Here is a 25105-nt window from a genome sequence, read left to right on the forward strand (position 1 = left end):
AAGTCTTATCTCTATCCTCCAGATTTAAAAACACCAAAGAATACTTCACTTTAACGGATAAAATGTCTATGTTAATGCAATACAATCTAGAAAGATGTAGCTAATAAAAAATAAATGTTGGCGTCAAGAAATACCCCAAGAAAAGCAATTCACTGTTGAATGTTATCAAAGAAAAATGCACGGTGTTAAAGGAGCATCTGATAAAGCAAATCATAAAGTTGATTCCCCGCAGCATTAGGAAAGGCAGATAGCTTACAGTATTTTTAATAAGTGCATTCCTGTTTCCAATTCTAAATGTGCAAAACTCCAACTAAGTGTTCAGCCAGCTACACTTGGCACATAAAACTGCATAAACATTTCAAAAGAATGCAAAGTAAAAATTCAGCATCCATAATGGAATGACAACAAAAAAAGAATCCTGCGACCTCAGAAATCATAAGAAAAGTGCACGGGCACAGCTGTGGAACTGCACTACACAAGACTGTTAATCACATACATACTGTACATATGCCCCTTTATCGGGTTCACACTATTTCATTGTGTGTTGTAAATGATTAAATTCCCTTATATCTCACAAATGAAATCACAAGAACGAACATAAACTTTACAAGTCTATAGAATTTAAGAATAACATTAGTTGGATACCAACAATCCAAAAAACAGTTCAAAAACTCTTCTGGCTAGTCCTTAGTATACTTACCATAGTCTTTAGAACTATATTACATCTAAAAAGGGGGCTACAACTGACAATCACATTATGTACAGCAATAAAACAGTAAGGAAAATAAAAGCTTTATTATTTAACTAAATAAATATATACTGTAACTTACACATAAAATAGTGATGTATTCAATCAAAAGTACAATGAGGTCTGCACTTTGATAGTTACTGTAGGGTTAGGTGTAGGCTGTCTTCCACATATCCAAATAAAAGTGGTGATTAAAATAAAGGAAAACCATTTAATAAAATTACAGTTCAGACTGGATTTTTGTACACACAATCTTTACATTATTTGTGCAAGGCTCAAATGTTGTTAGAAACTATGAAAAAACAATTTAAAAATACTGCATATGTATTTCAATAAATTGAAAGTTCTCATCCTTCTTTTTAATGCAGTAATTATCATTTGCTTAAGTTTCTAAAAAGGTACTCACAGCAGCAGCTTTAAGCCAGCCAGTAGACTGATCTGTAACTTTCAAGATTGCATTCTCCTGTGGTTCAAAACCAATGTTTCCAAGGGACAGAATTCCTGCAAGAATTGTCATCATATCCACTTTCTCCTAAAATGTAATACCAACAACAAAAACAAAAAGAAAATGCATAAACAAAATATAGGATCAATTTAAATTTCAAGGTTAGTAATTTTATACAAGTAGTAGTTTTGAAATGTCAGAATAATAAGTTAGAATATAAATATCATGTAAATGCTAAAGCTCGCACTAGTGCTGGGCGGTATGACCAAAATTCTATATCACGGTATTTTTCAAGATTGTACCGGTTTCACGGTATTCAACGGTATTTTTTTCCCATGCATGAGTTAATCACATTTTCCACTGCAATTACTGCTGTAGACTGGCTAAGAATAACCTATTCCTCTGTCATGAGAATTGTACATTGTACAAAAAAACATTTTAATGTGCACACAAGTATTAATACAGGTTGGCATGGCTCCATAAAGTGATAGTTTTCAAAGGGTGGGGGGGCACTAATGAAGAGAAGGAATCACACTACATGACAGTTGCTGTCAAAATATAGAACCTTTTTATTGAACAAATTTTGCAAACCGCTTAAACTAAAACTTTGACAACAAATTGTCAACCATCCAAAGAGGCATTTAGTTGTATTGCACTGAACATGTCTTAGAAAAGGAATAAATGGCAAATATTTTTTGTAAACCAACTACACTTTGTTAATGTTAACAATCTCTGTCCACTGACATGTTAAAGTGACTTTTTAAACAACTTTACCATCATTAAACTGCATAATATATAAATTAATAAACAATAACAATAAAATAAATAATAGTGCAACTTCCAGTAATAATACTATTACATCAAAACTTCAAGCCCAGGTACATTACACAGTATTCACCAAACTAAAATAAAACAAGTGCAACTTGGAGATGACATCTTTACCAACTGAACCGTCATTAAGGCAAATTGCATTAATATAGACCTTGCTTCAAGCCAAGCTATATATATATATATATATATATATATATATATATATATATATATATATATATATATATAATATATATAATGATAATAATAAATATATAATAATATATATAATAAATAATAAATCTGCAACTATTTGTTGTTTAGTGGGTCAAAACAAACAAAAAAAAAAAATGGTCCGTTTTTAAATCCAGTTCGCCGTGTCTGTCTTCGTGGGTGCGATTGCTCGACCGCAAGGAGTTGATGAGGTGATTGGGGCGAGTCGCATCTGATCATTCTCAATTGCTTCGTCGGCTTAGTGTGGCGTGTGAATAAGCCGCTGAGCCCACAGACGGAGACGTATATTTATGGGCCGGCAGGACAGGGGAAGGAAAAAAGAAAAGATAGAACACAAGGAGGTTAAAGAAGGGAAAAGGCAGTCATGGGAGACGATCCAGACACCAGGAAGGAGAAGGCAGCACGAGCTGGGGCTCCGTGAGGGAGTGCAGGCTTAGGCGATCTAGGGGCTGGTTCACCCCACTGAGTAAGCGTGTCGAGTGGGGCGAGCGAAATGTGAGACCTCCAAATGGATCTGAGGAGTGACTGAGTAAGCACGAAGGAAGACGGGAGGTGTGCCGACCTCAGACGGTCTGGCTGCGCAGTGTGGCGGCAGCCAAAACAGGGGTTGGCAGAAAGCAGTTCGTGCTGCAAAGGCTCCGTCAGCAACAGATACAGCACCTTTCTTCGTCAAAAGTTCTTCTGTGTTATCATGTTCAACTTTATCGTCTGCTACAGCTTCAGTTTCAGAATGTTCCCTGTCCATTTTCACCGCTCAATTCCTCCACTAACACATGTACTCTGATGCGTATTTTGCGGTGCACCAGTGAAAAAGGTCCCCCTTAAACAGTTTCCCGCTGCGCCACGTTCCGAATGTTGTTTAGGCTATTTAAACTGGTGTTCCGGTATAAGAAAAATCCATATCATAACAAAAATAAAAAACGGTTTTTGGTATGAACCGGTATACCGCCCAGCACTAGCTTGCACCTTCATTTATGTGAAGTAAACCAACCAGTCTACATAAAGGGATTGTACACAATTATTCCACATACTCACAATGTGACAAAATAAATGGTTAAGTGTACGTAAATGGCCAGGTATGCATGTTTATTGTATTCATGGTGGTCATGCATAAAATTCAAAAGACAAAAAAAGAGAGAGGAAAGGTTGTACCATAGTGACCTTAGAACAGGTGTACTTCATAGCAAAAATAACTTTAAAATGCATTGTCAGATTTCTGAAAAAATAAAGGGGTCTAACCTATGGAAAGTTCAGAGGAACGGCAGCAGTGTCTGTTAATAAAAGGTGGTCTCAACATTTACAGTTATACTTTTTGCCATCTATAAAAATATGCACTCTTTATTGATAACAAGGTAATGTCCAAAGCCATTGGTCATTGTCTAGCAGATATAGGACTTCATTCACATTGCCAATATTAAATATGTTATTACTTACACTTCAACGTGTTTTGCCATTGAGCAGTTTAGAATGCCACACAGTTGTGTTGGGTCATCAACAGCAGAGACTTCTCTTTTGAGGTGGATGGCTGCAGTACTTATCCACACAGAGGGTGTAGACAACAAATTAATGCAGACAATATACCCATAAGGCACAGTGCTAATACAGTAACTGTAATGGTGTGTAAAGACTTCACCTACAACAGCTAGGTACCAGAGATATTGTTAAGAACAATTTGTCTGCACAACAATAGATAAGAGATTCCACTTCCTGTTGTATAGCCTCTCAAGAGAGGCCTGCCTGGTATTATTTTCCCATCCTGATGCTATGCAACTACAACATACAACAATCTTGAGAATTTATACATGATGGATGAAACCTTACTTGTCTGATACTGCAAATGTATCTTGTTATACAAATAATACCTGCTGTAAGATCTTCTACAAGCTTTGCTGTAATTCTTTATGGGCTGTACAATGCTGGAACTGATGTGTCAGAAATTACTACATGGCACCTATTGATGCGTTCAGCTATAGAGCTGATGTTTTTGCCCATCATGAACATTCTACAAGATGTTGACACCCCCCTCAATTGCAGTTGAAGTACAAATCAATAAAAAAATTTGTATGGTTCATTTTTTTGTTTTATTGCTCACAATCTGTTCTTATACTGGTTTGATACAAACTGGACCAAAGCCTTCTGATGCAAGTATTTTGTTTTTGCAGTGTGTGATTATTTTTATTATGAAAACTTCAGACTGCCTCATAATGCTCAGATTTATTGGTATGATAGTCAGAAACCAAAATACATTGATTTTTTTTTCCTGTCGTGTTGAAATTAGTTAACATGTGTCAAATAAATTCTCATGAACTTTAAACAAAATTATAAAGTAGAACAATTAGTTGTCTAAATATCTCTCCATTAATAGAAATTATAAATTCTGTTAAATTAATTTGACAACCAAATTGTACAACATGCTGAAAGGGTGTTCAAGGCCTAAGTAATTATATAAATGAAATAAGATCATATTTAATTCAGCAAGCTAATTTTGTTAGCTAATAGCTTGACTTCCCTTGCTACTCAACTTCTGCCAGAGTTTCTGGAAAAAAACCTCTGACTCATTTAAATAAAATTCTCATTACCCTTTGTGAGAAGAATTCCTTGTTTGCAATTTTAAATGCATTTTTCTTTTAATTTCCCACCGGTGTCCTCAACTAAATAAATGACCCTTTAACCAAAAGAATTCTTCTGGATAAACTTTATTGATCAATTCTCTCAGCCTAATAGGGCACAACCTGCTCTTACATTTTGTTTTTAACTGCTTATGTACGTCACCCGAAGACAGACAAAATCTTGTAAATGTAAACCACTAAACTCTTCCCATAGCTTGTTTTCTGTATGTCAGCACTGTCAATTTCATATTTATGCTATTCATTTTGAATAATTAAACTTGGCTTCACTTCTGAACTGTATTTATCAAGAGGCTGCCCAATTCTGGCCCTTGTGGATGCCATTCTGATCCTTTGTAGAAAATTACCTGGATTCATCTTTATTTATTCTTTGTTTATACAGTCATCTTTTAAATAGCATTTACTTTGTGTCTTTAGTATGCTTTTTAGGAATATACCAATTTTGCACATGTCAATATATCTCTAAATTGACAGCACATTATTTAAAATATCTGTTCTTCATTGTGGATATCATTTCAAAGTACTCTGCTTTTAACATATTGCATGTACATTTCTTTATTTTAAAAGATTATTTCAGATGCAACCATCCTATGTTTCTTCTTCTTCTTCTACTTTATTTTTTTTTTACTAGGAAAATGACAAGGTCTATACATAAGAACCCTTCTCTTGGGCTTTAAATGTGCAATGTAAACATGGCAGTCGTTTGGGAAGTGCATCATTTCACTTTCTCCTTCACCTTTACAGTAAATGTTTGAAAAGTTAAACTCATTTATGATTACATAATGTGTATAATATATGTATAAATTCATATAATAAAATGCTTAAAATTACCAGAATCACTTAAATCCTGTATTACTTTTCGTTGTTACTTTTAAGCAACATATTAGTCAAGGAGGGGTTGTCAGAATGCCATGGCATGCTACTGCATGTATTTCACCACCTTGTTGTTCGAAGTATATGTACTATATATATATATAATGATCAGCAATCACAGGGGACAACCCTCACCCTTTGAATTTGTATATATTTTATACTGCATCACAAAGAGTAAGAAAAAGTTGACAGATTATAGAATTCTGAAATGTACCCAAGGAGGCAACTTTCTAACCATGTCTTAATTGAACTAAAAAGAACTTTCATCATTCCCCTTCATTTCAGATCATAGCCTTCATATGCATTACAGCCATTGTTCTGTGTGATTCATTCCCTGCCTTTGCAGCGCATAGCAGGAAAAAAAAAATGTGGTCCCTAAGAATAGCCCACTCATAAAACATTATTACCAACAAAAACAGAAAAACACTTCTCAGTTGTTTTTTTCCCCACATTATTATTATCATATTTTAATCAAATAAGTTAATGCTTTTTTGATATTTTGGAGTATTTAGTCTATTCATATTACCCCATATACTGATGCATCGAAATTTGCTTTCTTTGCGGATGCCTATTGCCCCTACAGTTCATTTCAGTTCTTTAAATGCACCTTCAGTCTTATTTTACAAGATGAGAAAATATTATACTCTTACCTGTTCATGGAAGCCAACCATATCCATGGCATTGCACACTTCAAGGTATTTTGTACTCCACTGTGTGATCATCTCATCAGTTCCATACTGATTATTAATGTACCTATAAGTAGGAAAGTATTGCAGAATTTAGATATACTGTATCAATAAAACCCTAAAGATCTCTCGGGCATAACTGATTTTTTATTTCAAAATATATTGACTTTGAAGCCAAACCTTTCTCAACCGGAACTCTCGCGTTTTATCTAACAACTGTTATGTATAATGTATGCACCTCAAACCTTATGTCTCACCAACTGATGGCTCCTCCTTGTGATACAGCTTTTATTTAAATTAAGTTACTGTATGTACTGTACGTTTACATATTATATTGTATGGGGAAGGGCCATAGGCCTAAAACTGTACTCAACTGAATTATACAAAACATTAGCAGGGAACAACTGAAAGGACTGTCAGACCAAATTTGTTGCAATGTATGACTGTTTACTTGATTTGCATTGGGAAGGATGTTTGATAACAGAGATAGTATAGTATAGATAGTATACATTACAAAATGGAAACAAAATGATGAACAAAGCCTGATAGTATACATTATAAAATTGAAAAGAATTATGTCACACAGTTGTCAGTGATGTCTCTGATGCACGAGGAAGTGACTATAATGCAAATTTAGCAGCTAGCACTAATGGTTTTGTAGAAATTCAGACTCTTCAGCTTTGGTAAAGGAAATGAAAGTATGAAGATATGGGACTAGGTTAATAAAGGGATGTGTGTAACACCTACATCAGTACAAAAGGGAAAGGGTTAATAAGCTTTCAATTTTAATAGTACAAAGAACCATAACAGATTACTTTTGCTAGTGAAGAGAAACAACAAAGAATTGTGGAAGAGAGTGCCTGAACAAGAGTAAGAAATACACCATTAGTTCAAAAAATGTATTATTTTAATCAAGGGAAAAAAGCAAGAAAAGTTTGTGCCTAATGAATACGAAGGCACATGTAGATGTGGTGATAAAATGCTGAAATAACAAAGGCAATCAAGGGAAAGTGGAGGTGCTTTTATAACATAATATTCTCAAATCCACTTACAGTAATCCAATTCAGGGTTGTGGGGAGCCAAATCCCCTCCTGACCACGCTTGGTATGCATGCAAAAACAAGACCTGAATAATGAGGCAGTTTGTTCTGGGGCCTACTCACCCATACATACCCAAATAGAAATTTACAGGGGCCAAATTGTCATTTCCAAGCAACCAAACAAGCAGGTCTATAGGAAGAAACAAAAACAAAAAAACTGGAGTACATGGAAGAAATGGGTAATCCCTAAATTGATGATGTTGAACAAAGAAGTATAAAAAGTTTAGTTATGTGGTGGGTGAGGTGAGGATGGTCCGCCCTATGATAATTGTTTCGAGTTTATATACAAAAACTGAAGCCAAATTGCAAAAATACTACCGGTAATGTAGAAAGCTTGTATAAAATCAAAATGGCTAAAGATAAACTGAAAATATTTGTGTAGTCCAAAGCAGCAAGAAGCAGACAACAGTTTGTATGTGAGCATGTCACATACACTGTAAAGGAATTTAGAAAGACTATTTTACCAGATAGGGTTTATAGAAGATGTAATGAAGAATGGAATTGTTTCCAATCAACAAGAACGCACTGACAAAACGTATAAATTTGCAATGAAAACCATTTTGCAGAATCTGACAAAACTGCTTCTGCTACTTAGGTGACATGATGAATGGAAAGGCAGTGGAAAGATGGGGGAGTTGTGCCTGAAAGGCATTTTGGGATCTGACCCTCATTCCAACTTCTATAGCTCTAAAGAGAAATGATTAAGCAATGTGTGTGACAACTTACATAGTGTAAGGGTGTAAGATGTGGTGAAAAAGAAGAATTTGTTGTCAAGCTGGAAAAGGCCCAGCATGAGAACTATTATGCAAATGTGTAAGATGTCCCTGGAGAAAAGCAGAAATTATAAACATGGTATTGTCTAAGTAATTAGCTGTGTGATTAAGAGAAATACACTGAAAATCTAAAAGCAAAATACCAACTGACTGAAAATCTGCAGTGACTGGTCCAAAAAAAAAAGGATAGAGACAGACATGGTAAGTGTAAGGAAGTTTCCTATGTTAGTTTCACCCTGTATATATTTTATAACTACAGTACCAAACTCTCTTTTTTTACAAACAAGTTATGTTTTGATTAACAAATTTATTACAAAGGGATAATGGGGTACAATAATACTGAGAACAGACTAGATTCCATAGAGGATGGTATGATGAGAACAACTGTTCCATAATAGAAGGATGATTTTACTCTAAGAGTTGCTACTCTTTGTGTTATAAATAGAATACAAAATATCTATAGGAGATCCATGATGCCTAGTAAAAACTTTACTCTGAGCTACCTCAAAAACAAAATAATGATTAATTCATATATTATAGGTGTCACAATATGCACTGGAGTTTCATTGCAATCAAAATGTACCATACATGACAGCCTAAACAGGTAATAACGTCTGTAAATATTTTTAAACAACAGACTGCAGTTAACCAGAATGATGCACTTTTGCAGCATGGAAGGTAATTTGTCCACCAGTTTGTACACATAAGGATAGAGAAACATGGTTCACTTAACAAATTCAGCTACAGGAGCAACTGAACACTTAACAGATGCATTAGTCTCGAGTAATAAGCAGTTATGGCCACCCTAGAGAAAACATTTTAAGGGAGGAAATACAACTTATAAAATAAGTGGATACTTTTATTTATTTTTTTAAGCAGAGACACCACATTATCAGCACTGTGTACAGTAGGAAAAAAAAGACATAATGGATACACTTGTACAACAAAAAGAAATGGTCTAATCTATCAGTTTAAGGGAATTAAACTGCTTTAGAGATTTAACTAAACAGAGAAGGATATGCTGGGTCCTAATCCAGATCTTCTCCAAATGAGATATTCAAATAATTTAGAGTCATTAAACAAATGTACTTGATGGACTAAATAGTATTTGTTAAAGTTTTGTAAAATGTGTAAACGTTCTTATATTTCAAAGAAAACTTTAACTTTCAAATATATACTTCTCAAACAAGGCAGACTTTCTCCATATATAATAAGGTTATTAGCCCATACACCACTGTAATAGTTCTCTCTCTCTCTCTCTCTCTCTCTCTCTCTCTCTCTCTCTCTCTCTCTCTCTCTCTCTCTCTCTCTCTCTCTCTCTCTCTCTCTCTCTCTCTCTCTCTCTCTCTCTCTCTCTCTCTCTCTCTCTCTCTCTCTCTCTCTCTCTCTCTCTCTCTCTCTCTCTCTCTCTCTCTCATAAGAATACTGGAAAAACTTGTAAAGGCTCACTGTATGTGCCATTTGCATCTTGGTAAGTACACGTTATGTGCAGATGAAAATCTGCCAATACTGCTGCTGTTTCTATTTAATAAGAGAAGTGCTAACTCAAGGTTAAGTAATATCTCACTAGCTTCTCTAGGATTTAAGGAACACTCCCTCCTAGATTGGTATACATAGGGAGAGTAACTAAAAATTAATTTTGAAAAGACTGTGGAATAACACAGCCAAATTATCACCAAAGGGTTAGACGTCTGCAGACCCAAGAAGTAAACAATGGTACATTTAGCAGAAGATGTACTATTTCTTTAATGCTAGTGCAAATTCACATGGTCATGTATAGAGATGTGTGGGTGTGCACTCCCCACTTGCCCTTAAGCTTTGTCTTGACAATGGTCTTTGTCATTAGCACTGCATTCTAATAGGGAAAACCAAAGTTTTGCTAGCTGTACTGCACAGTACTTTATAGAATGAATCACATGATGAGACATGTTTTTTTGTAAGAAGCAGCAGTGAACAAGGGAAACAAATTAATACACAGTAACCACAACATAGACAAGTGCAGTCACAGGTCAATACAACACAAAATATGGAATCCGCTGGACCACTCACAGAACATTAGTGAAACCTCACCAAAGATGATAACATTGGCCTAGAACACATCTGACACAGTACTAAAAACCTGTTAACTGCTTTATCTAAAATAAGTAAATTAGAACATTTAAAAGTAAATAGCCTGCCAAAGTCCAGCTGTACATTCATTTCTCAAGTTTATCTCAGTAATAAGAGACTGTGGGGAAATTCTAGCTTTTACAGACTTTCTGAATTCAAACTGCTTAAGTAAAAACCAAGAGGTTCCCTTTCTTGGTGTAATGTTAATTACTTCTTCTCACTCACACTACTATTGCTACAAATGTGGATGCAAAGAATGCAGACATGCGAAATTAACCAATTAACTGTAAACTCATTATGAGTTATGGAAAAACCTTAAATAAATTTCAAACATTTTTTTTTCTTCTGAGCTGATTCAGTACTGTATTGTGGTATAACTTCTCTTTTGATCTTTCTTTTATGTTTATGTTTAGTTATAGACAGTCTTACTTGAATCATTTTTTCTGTTTGTGAAAAAAATTTCATTATTTCTCAAACCTAGTGTGGCTCAGATACCATGATTCAGGTTTAATTGCTAAAGACTCATCAAAAATGAACCAGAGTAATTTAATAAGCAGACACTATATCCCTGCAACCACTGCCCAAAAGAAATCTTCCATTTACTACAATGTAACAAATAAAAACTATCAGTCAGTTTATTAATCACAGGTTATACCAGTTAGCAAGGCATTCATATTTTTACTTTACACAGGAACATAAAATGACTAGGGGTTAATTATTTACCAGGACATACACCAAGGTGGAGCAATTTTTAACTCCTTTTACATTGACCCCATGTATTTTTTGCAGTGGGTATATTTTTTATCTGTTAACTTTACATATGAATGGACAAATGCTTATCATTTTGTTTTTCAAAATAAAGTCCGCAATACAATGTTTATTCCCCCCCCCCCCCCCCCCCCCCCCGTTTATAATGGGGATATAAAACATGTGTAAATGGTATCTTTATAACCACCCAACTCCAAATTTTACAAAATTGAATTTTGTACAACAGTATTAAGTCTATTTTAAGTGGTCTATGGTCTAGTGTATAGTCCCAGCTTTTTTTCTCCCAGTCAGGTTGTTTGCAAACACATTAAAACATTAAAATATGTTTCCTGTCTCTTTAGCAACTTAAAACCCAAACACAAATCCAGATTTCAGACATGCTAGTTCAAATTTATATCCAGATTCCTTGGATTGCCAGTAATACTATTAAACAGATTACAGACTTCACTTTAATTTGCATAGTGTTTAAGAAAATGGTTTAACTGGAAACAAAGGCAGAGAGACTGTAGACAAACATATGGGCCTTACTAAATGTGACTTGAATAAAAATGGCATGTTTATCACTAAGCAGCATGCAGAAAGGTTTAAATTGTGCTAGCATGCATACAAGTAAATGAAACTGTAGCTAAACTAACATAAATAAGCCACTAAATCACAGATGACAAAATAAAGTCTTGGAAAAATGCAATTCGAAAAAACATTAACATACTGTATTATTATATATTATCAAAATGTACGAATGATGACAGAAGAAGATAAAAGACGCAACAGTCACTTACCTATATAAAACAGGATTGAGAAGACCATATATCTCCTTTTCAGCTGCTGATATGCCACCCAGCATGTAATAGAAAATGTGAAAATTTCTTTCTCCTTCATCTTGATGTACAACACGAGATTTCTCAAGGAGATATTCATTGATTTTTGCACCTTTTACTGCAGAGAGAGAAAAACAGAATTGCAGAAAATCTCTCAAAATTAGTATACGATAGATCCCCAATTTTAAATTCACTTCCAAAAATCTTTAAAATCTTCCACACACACATCCCATAGGACTTAACAAATCATCATCCCAACAGCATTAAAGTCAAGCTTCTACTTTTGTTTTGTCACTCCAAATAACCTATGCAATCTGTAAAGGCTACCAAGGACACAGCCATGAACAGGATGTTAAGCCATCAAAGGTCACACTCACGCACAGGTACACATACACAAGGCAATCTGGATGTATTAATGCACTGTAATGCCAAGCTGTTGGACTGATTGATTGACAAATGCCTGTTATAATAACCTGAACTGAATTAACAAAAAAAATCAGCATATTCAAAGTTCAGCCACTATTGACCCTGAATTAATTTTTCCTTTCTAAATAACACTCTTATTTATAAGAGCAGCACACTATACACTAATAAGAATAAAATTAACATGTAATACAAAACCCCTCCTCGAACCGCCACCTTATCGTGGTGGAGGGGTTTGCGTGTCCCAATGATCCTAGGAGCTCTGTTGTCCGGGCCTTTATGCCCCTGGTAGGGTCATCCAAGGCGAACTGGTCCTAGGTGAGGGATGAGACAAAGTGTGGTTTCAAAAGACCTTCTATGATGAACAAAAAATTTGGACGGCATTTTCCCTCGCCCGGACGCGGGTCACCGGGGCCCCCCTTTGGAGCCAGGCCTGGAGATGGGGCTCGATGGTGAGCACCTGCTGGCCGGGCTTGCACCCATGGGGCTCGGCCGGGCACAGCCCGAAGAGGCAACGTGGGTCCCCCTTCCCATGGGCTCACCACCTATGGGAGGGGCCAAGGAGGTCGGGTGCAGTGTGAGTTGGGTGGTGGCCGAAGGCGGGGACCTTGGTGGTCTGATCCTCGGCTACAGAAGCTGGCTCTTGGGACGTGGAATGTCACCTTTCTGAAGGGGAAGGAGCCTGAGCTAGTGTGCGAGGTTGAGAGGTTCCAGCTAGATATAGTCGGGCTCACCTCGACGCACAGCTTGGACTCTGGAACCAATCTCCTTGAGAGGGGCTGGACTCTCTACCACTCTGGAGTTGCCCACTGTGAGAGGCTCCGAGCAGGTGTGGGCATACTTATTGCCCCCGACTTGGAGCCTGTACATTGGGGTCATAATGAGTTTACAGTTAATTGGTTAATTTCGCATGTCTGCATTCTTTGCATCCACATTTGTAGCAATAGTAGTGTGAGTGAGAAGAAGTAATTAACATTACACCAAGAAAGGGAACCTCTTGGTTTTTACTTAAGCAGTTTGAATTCAGAAAGTCTGTAAAAGCTACAATTTTTCTTGCATTGTACGTATTTATTGCTGGTGGCCTGTCTGTCGTAATGGCTGTAACATATGTGATATCGGAGATGCTCGATATCTTTAAAATAATATTTAGGTTTTACTGTATATAAACTGTTTACATACATAATTTCAACGAATCTTAATAATAATAATAATAATACCTAATATCTAAGAGAATACACAGGGTTTATGCTGTATAATTGTGCGGGAAATGTTTATAATAGTGTGGGAGAGTTTATAAGGGCTTAAAATATATAAAAAGAACCATATGAACACATGGTTTCTACTTCGCGGATTTTCACCTTTCGCGGGGGGTTCTGGAACGCAACCCCCGCGATGGAAGAGGGATTACTGTAATCTTAAATTGCAGGCTGTATAATATGACAGATGTGGCCTGGCCTGTGTTCTACACAGTCCCCAAGAATTGGCATATTTTAGGAAAAAAAAGTAAAGATCACCATCAATTTAAGAAGTTCAGATTGTTTCCAAAAACAAATATCCAAATTGTTTGGGGAGTGAGAACACTGCTAGACCAAATAGTGTTACTGCTTCAGCATGCCTTAAAGGAATATTCCCCCCAAAAATTATATTTTTTCATTCCATACATCCCCATGTAGTTTGTACTGATGGCAGAGGAAAAAATCGAATCTTATGATTCTATGCAGAATGGAGATAAAACTTTGATGTAATATTCTATGACGATACTTTAAGTCATACTTTATTCACGAAGTTTTGCAAAAGACACTGTTTAAATCTCCTTCTAACAACAGAATGAATCTGAACTGGAACCATTCAGTGGAAGTTATTGCTGCTAAAGGACATTCTGTCAGTTTGTGAATACAAGAGTTCACATACCTATTCTACGCTGGACTGTGAATGTTTAAACAGTGTGTTCACTATTGACAAATTCTCGATTTTTTGTGTTTTATTAGTGTAAGCATATATAATATAACTGCCAATTGTAACATAGCTGACTATCAGACCACATTTTTAAGCAATGAATGCAGAAATTCAGATATCAAAGAGTTCACAAACTTAAGTACTTCCAAACCATACAATACATGTCTATATAAAAAAAAAAAAAAAAACACCTGTAGCCTTCAGCCAAAAGCGGACACACAACTATTCATTACTAAGAAAGTCTCACAAACCTCTTAATAAACTTAAGGCTTGATTTTAAACTTAATCGTCATATTCATTTCACTTATCCTGATTGAGATCACAATGTCAACAGGCTTAGATGGCCTTTTCCGAGCCACTATAGCTTCAGTGGCTTTTTCCAGTACTGCCTGTAGAAATGCCACATGCTCCCAAATTAAACCAATAGATTTAACCTCTTCACTATGTCCTGGATCTAACATTGGTTCTCCTGCCTTTACCAAAAGGGCATTCTAACTATATCCCAAAACTACACGTACATCTCAATTTAGAGAAGCAGTGGTGAAATTCTGATGTCCTCTTCTACTGCAAATTGTTTTGGACTGTAAGTCAAGCAACCCTACACAGGAAATTCATTTGAATCTCTTATGCTCACCGTCTCATTTTGTTGGTCTCTACCCAGACCTGAAGACCTGGAGACTGTAGGTGTAAAAGGGGGTCTTGACTGAAAGGTAAATAAAAGTTTCAGCAAAGGATTTCACTCAAATTTAACCAGGACAGTCTGGAAGACCATCCACAATACTCCTGCCACTGCACTGATTCAGTGGTCAGTCTCATGATCACTTTCTCCCTAACTCACAAACAAACCTCAGAGGTACTTGAACTATTGTACTTGGGGCAGCTGCATGCCCCTAACCAGAAAAAAACAAGCCATACTTTTCACGGAAAAGGCCATGACATCGCATTCAAAGATGTGCAACGTCACCTCAACTGAGTTGCACTCAACAGGAAATTTAACAGAATGTGCCAGAGTTTAAAGTATGAAACAGCTAAGAAGAAATCTTCTGGAAACAGCAGATATCAAATCCTTATGTAGGTACTCTGCAAACTTTAGCTGCTCCCGAATATACTGTTAATTTAATTTGCAGCAAGTAGTGGGAAGAAGATACACGCTTGGTATATCCCAATACACACACTGAACTCAAATTAGCTGGTAACTTTACATAAGACTGCAGTTTCCAAGTCCACAAATCAGAATTGTCAAATTCCCATGACCTCTCAAATAAAAATGCAAAAGCAAAGGGCCGTTCCACTCTTCCATGGTCAAAATGGAATCTGAATTGTTACTCCTGGATTGGAGATTAAATTATAGAGTCTCTGCTTTCAGTACCCTGGCACAGATTCCACCAATTTCAAGGCACTATCCCTGAATTCCATGTAACAAAAAAGCATGTTAGCAAAACACCCACCCAATATCCAGTGAGTTCAGCATTTTCCTGTGAAAACATATCTAATTGTGGCACCACATGCCTATGGCCTATGTCAGAACATAGAAGTAGCAGATTAATTTTTTGTGTGAAAACAATGCCACTCTGCCTTGGTAGTATAGGTGTACAGGAAGGTGGAGTGGCCATGGTGTGCTAATTGGGGAATGGGATAATTAATTACACATACGGATTAGTGATTTAAATCACCATCCCTCATTGGTAGCTCCATGGGTCAGATAGGGCATCACCTACTCTACCAATTATAAAAGGCTCAACAAAGGCAGAGTAGGGGCATCTGATCATGATCGATAAGTAAATCTGAAGTAAGGCTAGCCAGACTGTGAAACAAGAGAAAGGGGGACACAGAATGGACATGGACTGCATTGGATGTGCAAAGGTCTCCTGTGTGAAGGAGAGGAGTCCAGCACTGCTGCAGCTGGAGGCAGAGAAGATATTTTGAAGTTGGGATCATTCTGCGGGTACTGATATGAGTACTGATATGATGTGGCAGAAGGAGACTCCAAAGGACGTGCCTGCTGACAGGAAGTAGGATGAACAAGGTGCTTGTCAGAGGGGGGACTGTTGGCAGTTGCATGCAAACATGAGTGCAAGGACAAAGATGACAGAGTGAGTACAGAGATTCTAAAAGGCCTCATTAGTAAAAGGACGAGGTATGTAATGGAGCTCAGTTAGCAGATGGAGCGCTAAGGAAATGCTTGTGGACTGCTACTCTGTAAATGGGACTGTTAATCCTTCAATTCTTTTTACTTTTAATTTATTTATTGAACTATTTATTGATTGATGGGATGCACTGTTTTTAAGGAATTAAAGAGCATTATTATGGTACTTGGACAATTTTCTGTTCTAATAAATTTGTACTTTCTGAAACACTGAACCTTGTTGTTGTGTGTCTCACCAATAGTCCATCCTCTGTTCACAATCTACTGGGGGGGGGGGTCTAGTGAAAGGTTGAGTGTCAAGCAAGCACTGGCATGGCGTCCTCAGAAATTAACTTTTAATAACTGCAGCAACCTCACCCACAGAGATGAAGGCAACACAAACCAATGCTTCTGGCACTGCTTCTTTTAAGGACAGGATACCTACCAGTTTTAGGAATTCAAAGTGCTTCATATCACCCTTGACACTATTATCAGCTGAAACCAATAATTCCCTATCCTTACCAAGAACAGCCTAGGTAATGACCCATCTTCCTTTCTTAAATCGCTAAATGGTTTCCCAGAACCCTTTTGAGGCCATCCAAATGTCATCCATCTGTGGCCTCACCAACTTCCACCCATGCACTGGCTTCAACCACTGCTGTTATGATTCTGCTAACCAACGGCCTGCTGGTATCTCTTCATCATATCTAAAGACCCTTTTTCTAAGTGTATGGAAGATCTCTTAACAGCTTCCCTTACTGGTGCCGCTTTGACATGCGCCAACAACCTTCTGTCCACTGCTCCTTGCACCTGCCTTCACTAATGAGGTCTTGAACACCATGCATTCATGCTGTATATATTCTTGATGCCTTCTGCAAAAATTGATGCCTACAGTAAAAATCTCTTCTGTAAGTGGCAGTAGAACTCATTCTAAACATCTGCTAGTCATTCCTATCAAAATATTCACTTGCTATTTGTGTTTTCCAGGCCTGTCTTGCGAAAAGTAGTCTTGGTGAACCTGGACATATAATATATACGCCTGAAGACAACCATGAGTGAATTCTGCATAAAACTCAGTGAGAACAAGATGGTTCATTGAGCATCTAAATCAATCCAACATATCATGAAGGCAACACTCATAGGGGTGGTGATTTTGAACTCTGCAAAGGTCAGATGTGCTCTCACTAAGCTGGTCTGAGAGCAAGCTTCAGTTTATGATTAACTGTCTACAGTCACCTAAAAAACTGTCTCCTAAAAAAAATATGTTAGACATACAAATATCTATTGTGTGTGCAGAAAGCACATTTAAAGTTGTAAAAATAAACATAACCTGATGCAAGGGAAAATAAAATGCTTTTTGTAACATCAGATTATACATTGAAATTTGATGGCCATGTGCTAAATGTGAACAATATATTGTTGCAAGTGATGTGTGTGCTCTCTGTTGTTCTGCATTATGATGGCTCCCTACTCCTGAGGCAGATATGTTCGTGAAAATATAAACAGTAAAATATGCATTTGAGATAAATGGTGCATCACACTCCTACAAAAGGACTGACATTAAGAGAGCTGATAACGAAGAGCCACAGGGTATGTTGATTTCACTAATCAGAACAACAAATCAGCAAATCTGCCTAACACCACCAGTAGATGCAGATATAAGGCTGTATAACAGCCACCATCTGACTGAGAAAAACTAAAGAAATTTAACTACCATCTAATTGGAAATGCAAACATGCCAAGACAAAATGTCCATAGAGTTTTAACAAATTGTACATCCATAGACCCCGATGCTTTCTAAACTGTTTGCTGTTGTTATGTCATATAGTGATGCAATACTTAAAATGACAGAAAGATCTCATAGCAGACTGAGGCACTTCTCAAACATGTGGAGCCCAGTAGCTGCGATGGTCTATCTGTGTGCATCTGACCATCTCCACTGTTGCAGCGCTCATTACAATGGTGCTGGGCAACTGAATGGACAACTGCAATTTTAGCTTTTTATTTTCTTTCTCTTGTCTTTTGTAGAATATCATTTGCTGTCTCCCTAAAACCCCGACTGGGATTTAAATCATAGAGCCCTGTAGCCAGAGGTGTATTCTCAGTTGAGAATTTCATCAGGCTTTGAGAGACTAAGTGAAATGTAAATTCATGTACTGTAAGTAGCTCATGACAAGGTGGTGATCAGCTGACATGTATCATGGACCTGTGGCCCAAGGTACTCTAGCACCAAGTGCATGTAGGAGTATGGTGTGACTCAGGGTTGCTCATCAGACACCAGCTGTTTTCTGTGATAGTTACAAACTGCTTTTTCATCTGGCTTCAGTCAGGCCACATCTCAAAAAAGGACAAAGGCATCAAGGAGCCTGCACACAAATGTGTTTGCTTCTAGAGTGTCTGAAAATCTAATTTGTTTCACATACCAAATTATGCATGTCAAAAAGCTTATAAATTATCCTTGCCTGGGGCTTTCCCAACAAAAGTCAAAAAATGGACAGATTCTTTCTCTGTTTTTAGGTTTCTTTTTTGTTTTTATGTAAGTTACATATGTGTTAGTTTGGTCAGGTTACGTGTGATCACTAAGTGTATGGAGCTACTGTATATTTGCAAGATGTCAAGAGTGGTGTGTGGACATACTTGTTCTTTTCTGGGGCTTTGTTTCTGATGTTTAGTTACAGCATGAATTTTGTTCAGTTAACTTATCAATTATTTCAAATAAAGGATACTGATATTTTATTGAGGAATGGGTAAAATGGTATTAAGGGAAGCAGTGATAACTTCAGGAACAGCTGTAGGCATGCTGATGACCTTTCTGGTATGCTTTTTGTCTCTGCTATATTTCACCTGCTATTAATTTGATTATGGCTATTCTCCTTTGTTGGAGATTCTCAGACTGAACTAGAGTCCCGTATCAGGTTGGGCCCCTGCATATACCCATTAGTCTCCCACATTATTCTAATGGAGAAATTTTAGGGCTGCCTATTTTCTTTTGCAGGGTTGTGTGTGTGTGTGTTTTTTTTCTCTAACAGATTTTTTCATTCTCTGTCACCTCAGCAGCAAGATCTGGTTGTTGTTGGAAGCTATAAGCACCTTCTAAAAGTGACTACCAAGCAGACAAGAAAGCCATTAGCATAAATGGCCAGAAACAAACAAGAAACAAAATAAAAACTTTTCCACATTACTATATACTAGTATAACCAATGAACTTTTTTTTTTTTTTTTTTTTTTTTTTAACATATATGAACACATCATTATGAGTTCTTGTGGGTATAGTTTTATTGCTGCGGGTAAATGGTGGTTGTGTTTTTTTAAAATTAGACACACAGAACTCTTTATCTAAACACAATGACTGCTCAAGCTGCCTCAGTATTATACTAAGACACCAGCATACTGTCCATTTGCAAAAATGTTATTTTCAATCCAATGACGCATCAAGATGTGCCACTAACAATTTCAACCAAGGCATTGTTAATAACACTTAATAGCCACTTCGTCTTCAGACAGAACTACTCGTTTTCTCCTCTTCACTCTGCTCATCAAAGTAACCACTCTTATAGTCAAAATGTTCTGCTGGGAAAATGTGTCAGTGGTCACCACCGCACTGACCTTAGTTTAACCACTCTAGCTTAGTTGAGACTGGCCTTTGGTTTCCAGACATGCATGCCAATTTACAGTCATTTTCGGTCATCCATTGCCCACCATGTGAAGTTATCAGTCATTAGCATTACTTCTACATTTTTCTTCTTAACCCTAGCAACCAGATAGAAATACAAATACAAAGACACACAACACAGACACTTGTCCTTTTATTAAGGTTCATGCTTTAAACCATGTTACCAGTACATATTTGACCCCTAAGTCAATAATGCTGTATTTATGCATAAACTAAAACAAAACAAGGACTCACTCTTTTGTAAGAACATGCAGTATACGCCCAGTGGCTAATATCTTTATCCTAAGACTGCAAAGAGATATCAGTAAATTAATCCACATTAATTAAAATCGCTTTAAACACACACTTAAGACAGGTATCATATAACCTTCAGAGTCTTTAAACATGTAATTGATGCTGCTCTGAATTATACTTCCCATGCATCACTCATGTCATTGGATGGTAAGAAAGCATGCAATTTTTTGTACTGAGGGTTTGGTGATATCAAATATGGTCTCAACTCTATTGTATGCCTTATGCAAACACTCTAAATGACCCTAACAGATTCCCTTAATCCCCACTTCTTCTGTCTAGATCTCAAAAATCTAGCATGGGTTGTGTATAATATTTTAAATGCATAATACTTGCTGCCCACCATCTCTTCCTTTTTAGCTAATTATATTTCTTTTAGGTATTGTCTTCCCTAGTCCTAGGCATGTACTGAACTTATGTAAAGACCAAAAGAACATTCTGATGCAAAAAAAAGTCGAAAAGTAGATTTTAATGGCTTTGAATTTGCTGTGTAACTCATCTAGTTTTCTTTTTATTATTCCAGTTACCAAATCCTAAATATCTATATGTGGATTTCAAGTCTTTATATGATTGTGTCTTTGTATTATCACATCCTTAATGAAGCTAACAAAAATTAAAAGACATTCTCCTCATAGTCTAACTTAATTTTGCCATTCTGTACAATAAAAAAGTGAATACTGTTCAGCACTATTTTTTATGCTCTATTATTCCTTTGTTCTCATAAATACTGGTCATATGTGACATCATTACTTTTCAGAATTCTTGTAATGGATGACAACCACGACTGAAGTGCTAAGTATTCGTCCATGATAACAGTAAAGCTGTAGGTGACACATTAGGTTTTCATGGTGATGTTTCTGTTAAAGGATTCAAATTTTGATCACACTCTGCAACTTTGTAATTTTGACTCCCTCTGATCAACTAAAAAAACTATTAATCGTTAACAACAGACACACTGTGCACTTTTAAATCATAACACCAGCCTCCAGCTAAGAAACAATATTTTAACATTCTGCTTTTCAAAATTAGAGCACAACTGTTAGCAAGTTTGCTGACTCGCTTTGATATGAAATTTCAGTAGTTGCCAAGAACTCTGAAGTGTTCTGCTTTTTTGTCAATGTTGGCTTGATGTGTATAAAGCACTTCTTTGACACAAAACATTTACGATTAACAAGAAATATAGTCAAAAAAATGTGTGTTAAGTTAAGCCTAAAGCAATGCCAAAATAAAGCAGGTTAAAGGATGTTATGTTATCTAATTTCAGGAAAAATAGATGTCCACATGTTCAGAAGAATTCTGTGTCTACAGCTAGTTTGCTGTCCACATTACAGCTATGAACACAACTTCTGCTGACATAATGTGGGAGACACACATACACAGGTAGACTCCTACATATGTATTTCTTTACATCCTCATTGTACCTGAAGTTCTGCTGTGAATGGAATGCAGGCACTGCTTATTAACACTCATATATCTCTATGATTAAGGATTACCCAAACAATATCATGATAGCCACAGAAATATGTTTTTATTTTAAAACCATTCCTATTATTATGCTTGTGCAAAATGAAATAAATGCATATTTACACTGAAATAAACACATTTCTTTATCCAGCATTATGCACAACACAAATGGCATCTTATTTTGCAGTCCACCTCTTTAGGGGAAAGCAGTTGCTGCCGTTTTCTGTCTTGACATACCATGCTCTTGCTATTATTTATGCTAGCAAATGGGAGAACTTCTGACTGTTGCTACACAATTCTATTATTTTTCCTGAATATACTATAATATACAAGTTACTGAGTCTGATAAGAGCACTTTATAATTTTTATCACTCTGTCTTTGACAACTTTCTGATGGTGTTCTTTCAAATTTACACTGAAGTCTTCAGTTTCCTAAATTAATTAACATAAATGCCTATCAAGGAACATATTCAGGTACTTTTCCTTTGTTATGAAATGATCTTTAATAAGACGTTTGCAAGAAGAAACAAAGTATTTCAAGTTTAAAGATCCATCCACCTATAGTTTCTGATCCGCTTATTAAGTTGCAAGACCCAAATCTTCTGGACAGGTCACCAGCCCATTATAGAGTACCCCAACATTCACACATACAGAGTCACAAATGTACTTGTTTGGAATATGTGAGAAAACCCGAAGTACATGGAGGAAACCCACACACAACAGAGGAAGAATAAATAAATTCCAATCAGACAGTGCTAACCATTGCACCACCATGTCACCCCTAAGTTTAAACATGACTTGCATAACTTTATAGTTACAAGTTTAGACATCAAAAAAACAGACTAAAAAAACAAATTTAAAATAAACTCACCTGAAGCATTTTGAAATCGTAACTGAATGTATTTGCCAAATCTACTGCTGTTATCATTCATTACAGTCTGTGCATTGCCAAAAGCTTCCAGTAATGGATTCACCTGAAAAAAACAAATAAAAGGAATTAACGAATAGGTACACAACCCTACAATGGACAGAAAACCTACCCTAAAATTGGATTAATACCTTTCAGAAAATTCTAAGGCACTATAGGTTATTATCTATACTCAAGTACAAATATAGAGTTAAAATGGAATTTGGAAAATACAAAACTACAGCATCAGCAACTACAGAACTCTAACAAAATTAAGTTTAGAATGGAATGAATTATCTTCTGGCATGGAAATGAATGAAATACAAATGTTATGCTTAATTCATGTTAGTTTGAATGGGTTACTTAATGTTAAATATCTCAGCTTTCATATAAATTACTATCACAAACTCATATACAGTATATTCACTATGCATCAAAACAAGCATGTTTAGGAAATTTGAATTCCTCTTTTTAAAACTGTATAGACAGCTTGATATGTGGCCCACATTCCTTTTCCCAAGTTCAAAATAACGACAAATAAATAAATGAGTGAGGTTTTAGAAGCATTCTCCTATCATGGATGGCACCTCATTGACGTTCCAATTCAGTGTTCATTTCTTATTCACAGAATTTAAAAGCAGGTAGCACAGTGACACAGGCATTAGCATTGCTGTCCCATTAATTCATTGTCTTGGGTCTTAAGCTTGCATCCCTTCCTTGAGGAGTTTGCACGTTTTAAACAAGCATCTGCATGTGTTCTCCACTTACACATCTAACTATGATACAACAATAATTTGTTACTTTTCTGTTTTCCTATCTATTTTACTCTTCATTTGAATTCTGGCCATGTAAGTACCTCTGTCCACAGTTGCATATTAAAATGGTTTTGAACATGTTCTTCAACAACCATACCACTGGAATATGTAGTTCTGGTGAAAAACAATTACTTCAACTCAAGCCTTTCAGACTTGCTAGACAACTTTGCTGATTACAAACTATGAAACAGCTGAAGTAGAGTGACTCACGAATCAGACAAAGCATAGCAGTACACTTATAAATAATGTGAAGGGTAAACAAAATTTATAATCAGAACTTCTAAAAATAGCTAGCTGATCATTACACCCAGAAAAAGAGTAAGAAAAAATGCAGATGAATATTGTAGAACTCATCTTTCAGGTTTCAAATACCTTTTTAATGATGAGAGGAATCCCTCTTGTTCAACAATTATAGCAGCATTAAACAAATTCTGCTTCTTCTCTATCCTATCAGCCCCCAAAAAACTGCAAAGAATCTGTTGATTTGCTTCTCATATTCTGATACGGCTATTTTATCTTCAGCTATTTCTCTATATTAGAAGTGCTTTACTTGTAGAGTTCAAACTCAAAAGGGGACCATTGACGAAGAAGTGGATATTCTATATAGTCTGCAAATGTTTAACTTTATAGCTTAGCATCACATTATAAATACAGTGATCCCTCGCTATATCACGCTTCGCCTTTCGCGGCTTCACTCTATCGCGGATTTTATATGTAAGCATATTTAAATATATATCGCGGATTTTTTGCTGGTTCGCGGATTTCTGAGGACAATGGGTCTTTTAATTTCTGGTACATGCTTCCTCAGTTGGTTTGCCCAGTTGATTTCATACAAGGGACGCTATTGGCAGATGGCTGAGAAGCTACCCAACTTACTTTTGTTTCTCTCTCTCTCTCTCGCGCTGACTTTCTGTGATCCTGACGTAGGGGGTGTGAGCAGGGGGGCTGTTCGCACACCTAGACTCTACGGACGCTCGTCTAAAAATGCTGAAAGATTATCTTCACGTTGCTACCTTCTGTGTGCAGCTGCTTCCTGAAGCGACATGCTGCACGGTGCTTCGCATACTTAAAAGCTCAAAGGGCACGTATTGATTTTTCACTGTTTGTTTTCCTCTGTCTCTCTCTCTCTCTCTCTCTCTCTCTCTCTCTCTCTCCCTGCTCCTGACGGAGGGGGTGAGAGCAGCCGCCTTCAACAGCTTTGTACCGGCGGTGCTTCGCATACTTAAAAGCCAAACAGCCCTACTGATTTGTTTGGTTTTCTCTCATTCAGTGCTCCTGACGCGCACTCCTTTTAAGAGATATGTTTGCATTCTTTTAATTGTGAGGCAGAACTTTCATCTCTGTCTTGTCATGGAGCACAGTTTAAACTTTTGAAAAAGAGACAAATGTTTGTTTGCAGTGTTTGAATAACATTCCTGTCTCTCTACAACCACCTGTGTTTCTGTGCAAATCTGTGACCCA

General features: G+C 36.6%; 1 protein-coding gene across 2 annotated transcripts in view; it reads right to left on the reverse strand.

Moving 5' to 3' along the window:
- Positions 1-25105, reverse strand: part of LOC114654330 (myosin-IIIb) — a 174038-nt gene that overhangs the window by 67894 nt on the left and 81039 nt on the right. For both annotated transcript variants that reach the window (XM_028804811.2, XM_051929489.1), the window contains exons 5-8: positions 22794-22896; positions 11952-12108; positions 6388-6490; positions 1155-1280 (exon numbers count right to left, since the gene is read on the reverse strand). In XM_028804811.2, coding sequence (XP_028660644.1) covers positions 1155-1280; positions 6388-6490; positions 11952-12108; positions 22794-22896 — 489 coding nt within the window. The remainder of the gene's footprint in view (positions 1-1154; positions 1281-6387; positions 6491-11951; positions 12109-22793; positions 22897-25105) is intronic.

The sequence above is a fragment of the Erpetoichthys calabaricus genome, chromosome 7, assembly GCF_900747795.2.
Source record: "Erpetoichthys calabaricus chromosome 7, fErpCal1.3, whole genome shotgun sequence".
NCBI classification, from domain to species: domain Eukaryota; kingdom Metazoa; phylum Chordata; class Cladistia; order Polypteriformes; family Polypteridae; genus Erpetoichthys; species Erpetoichthys calabaricus.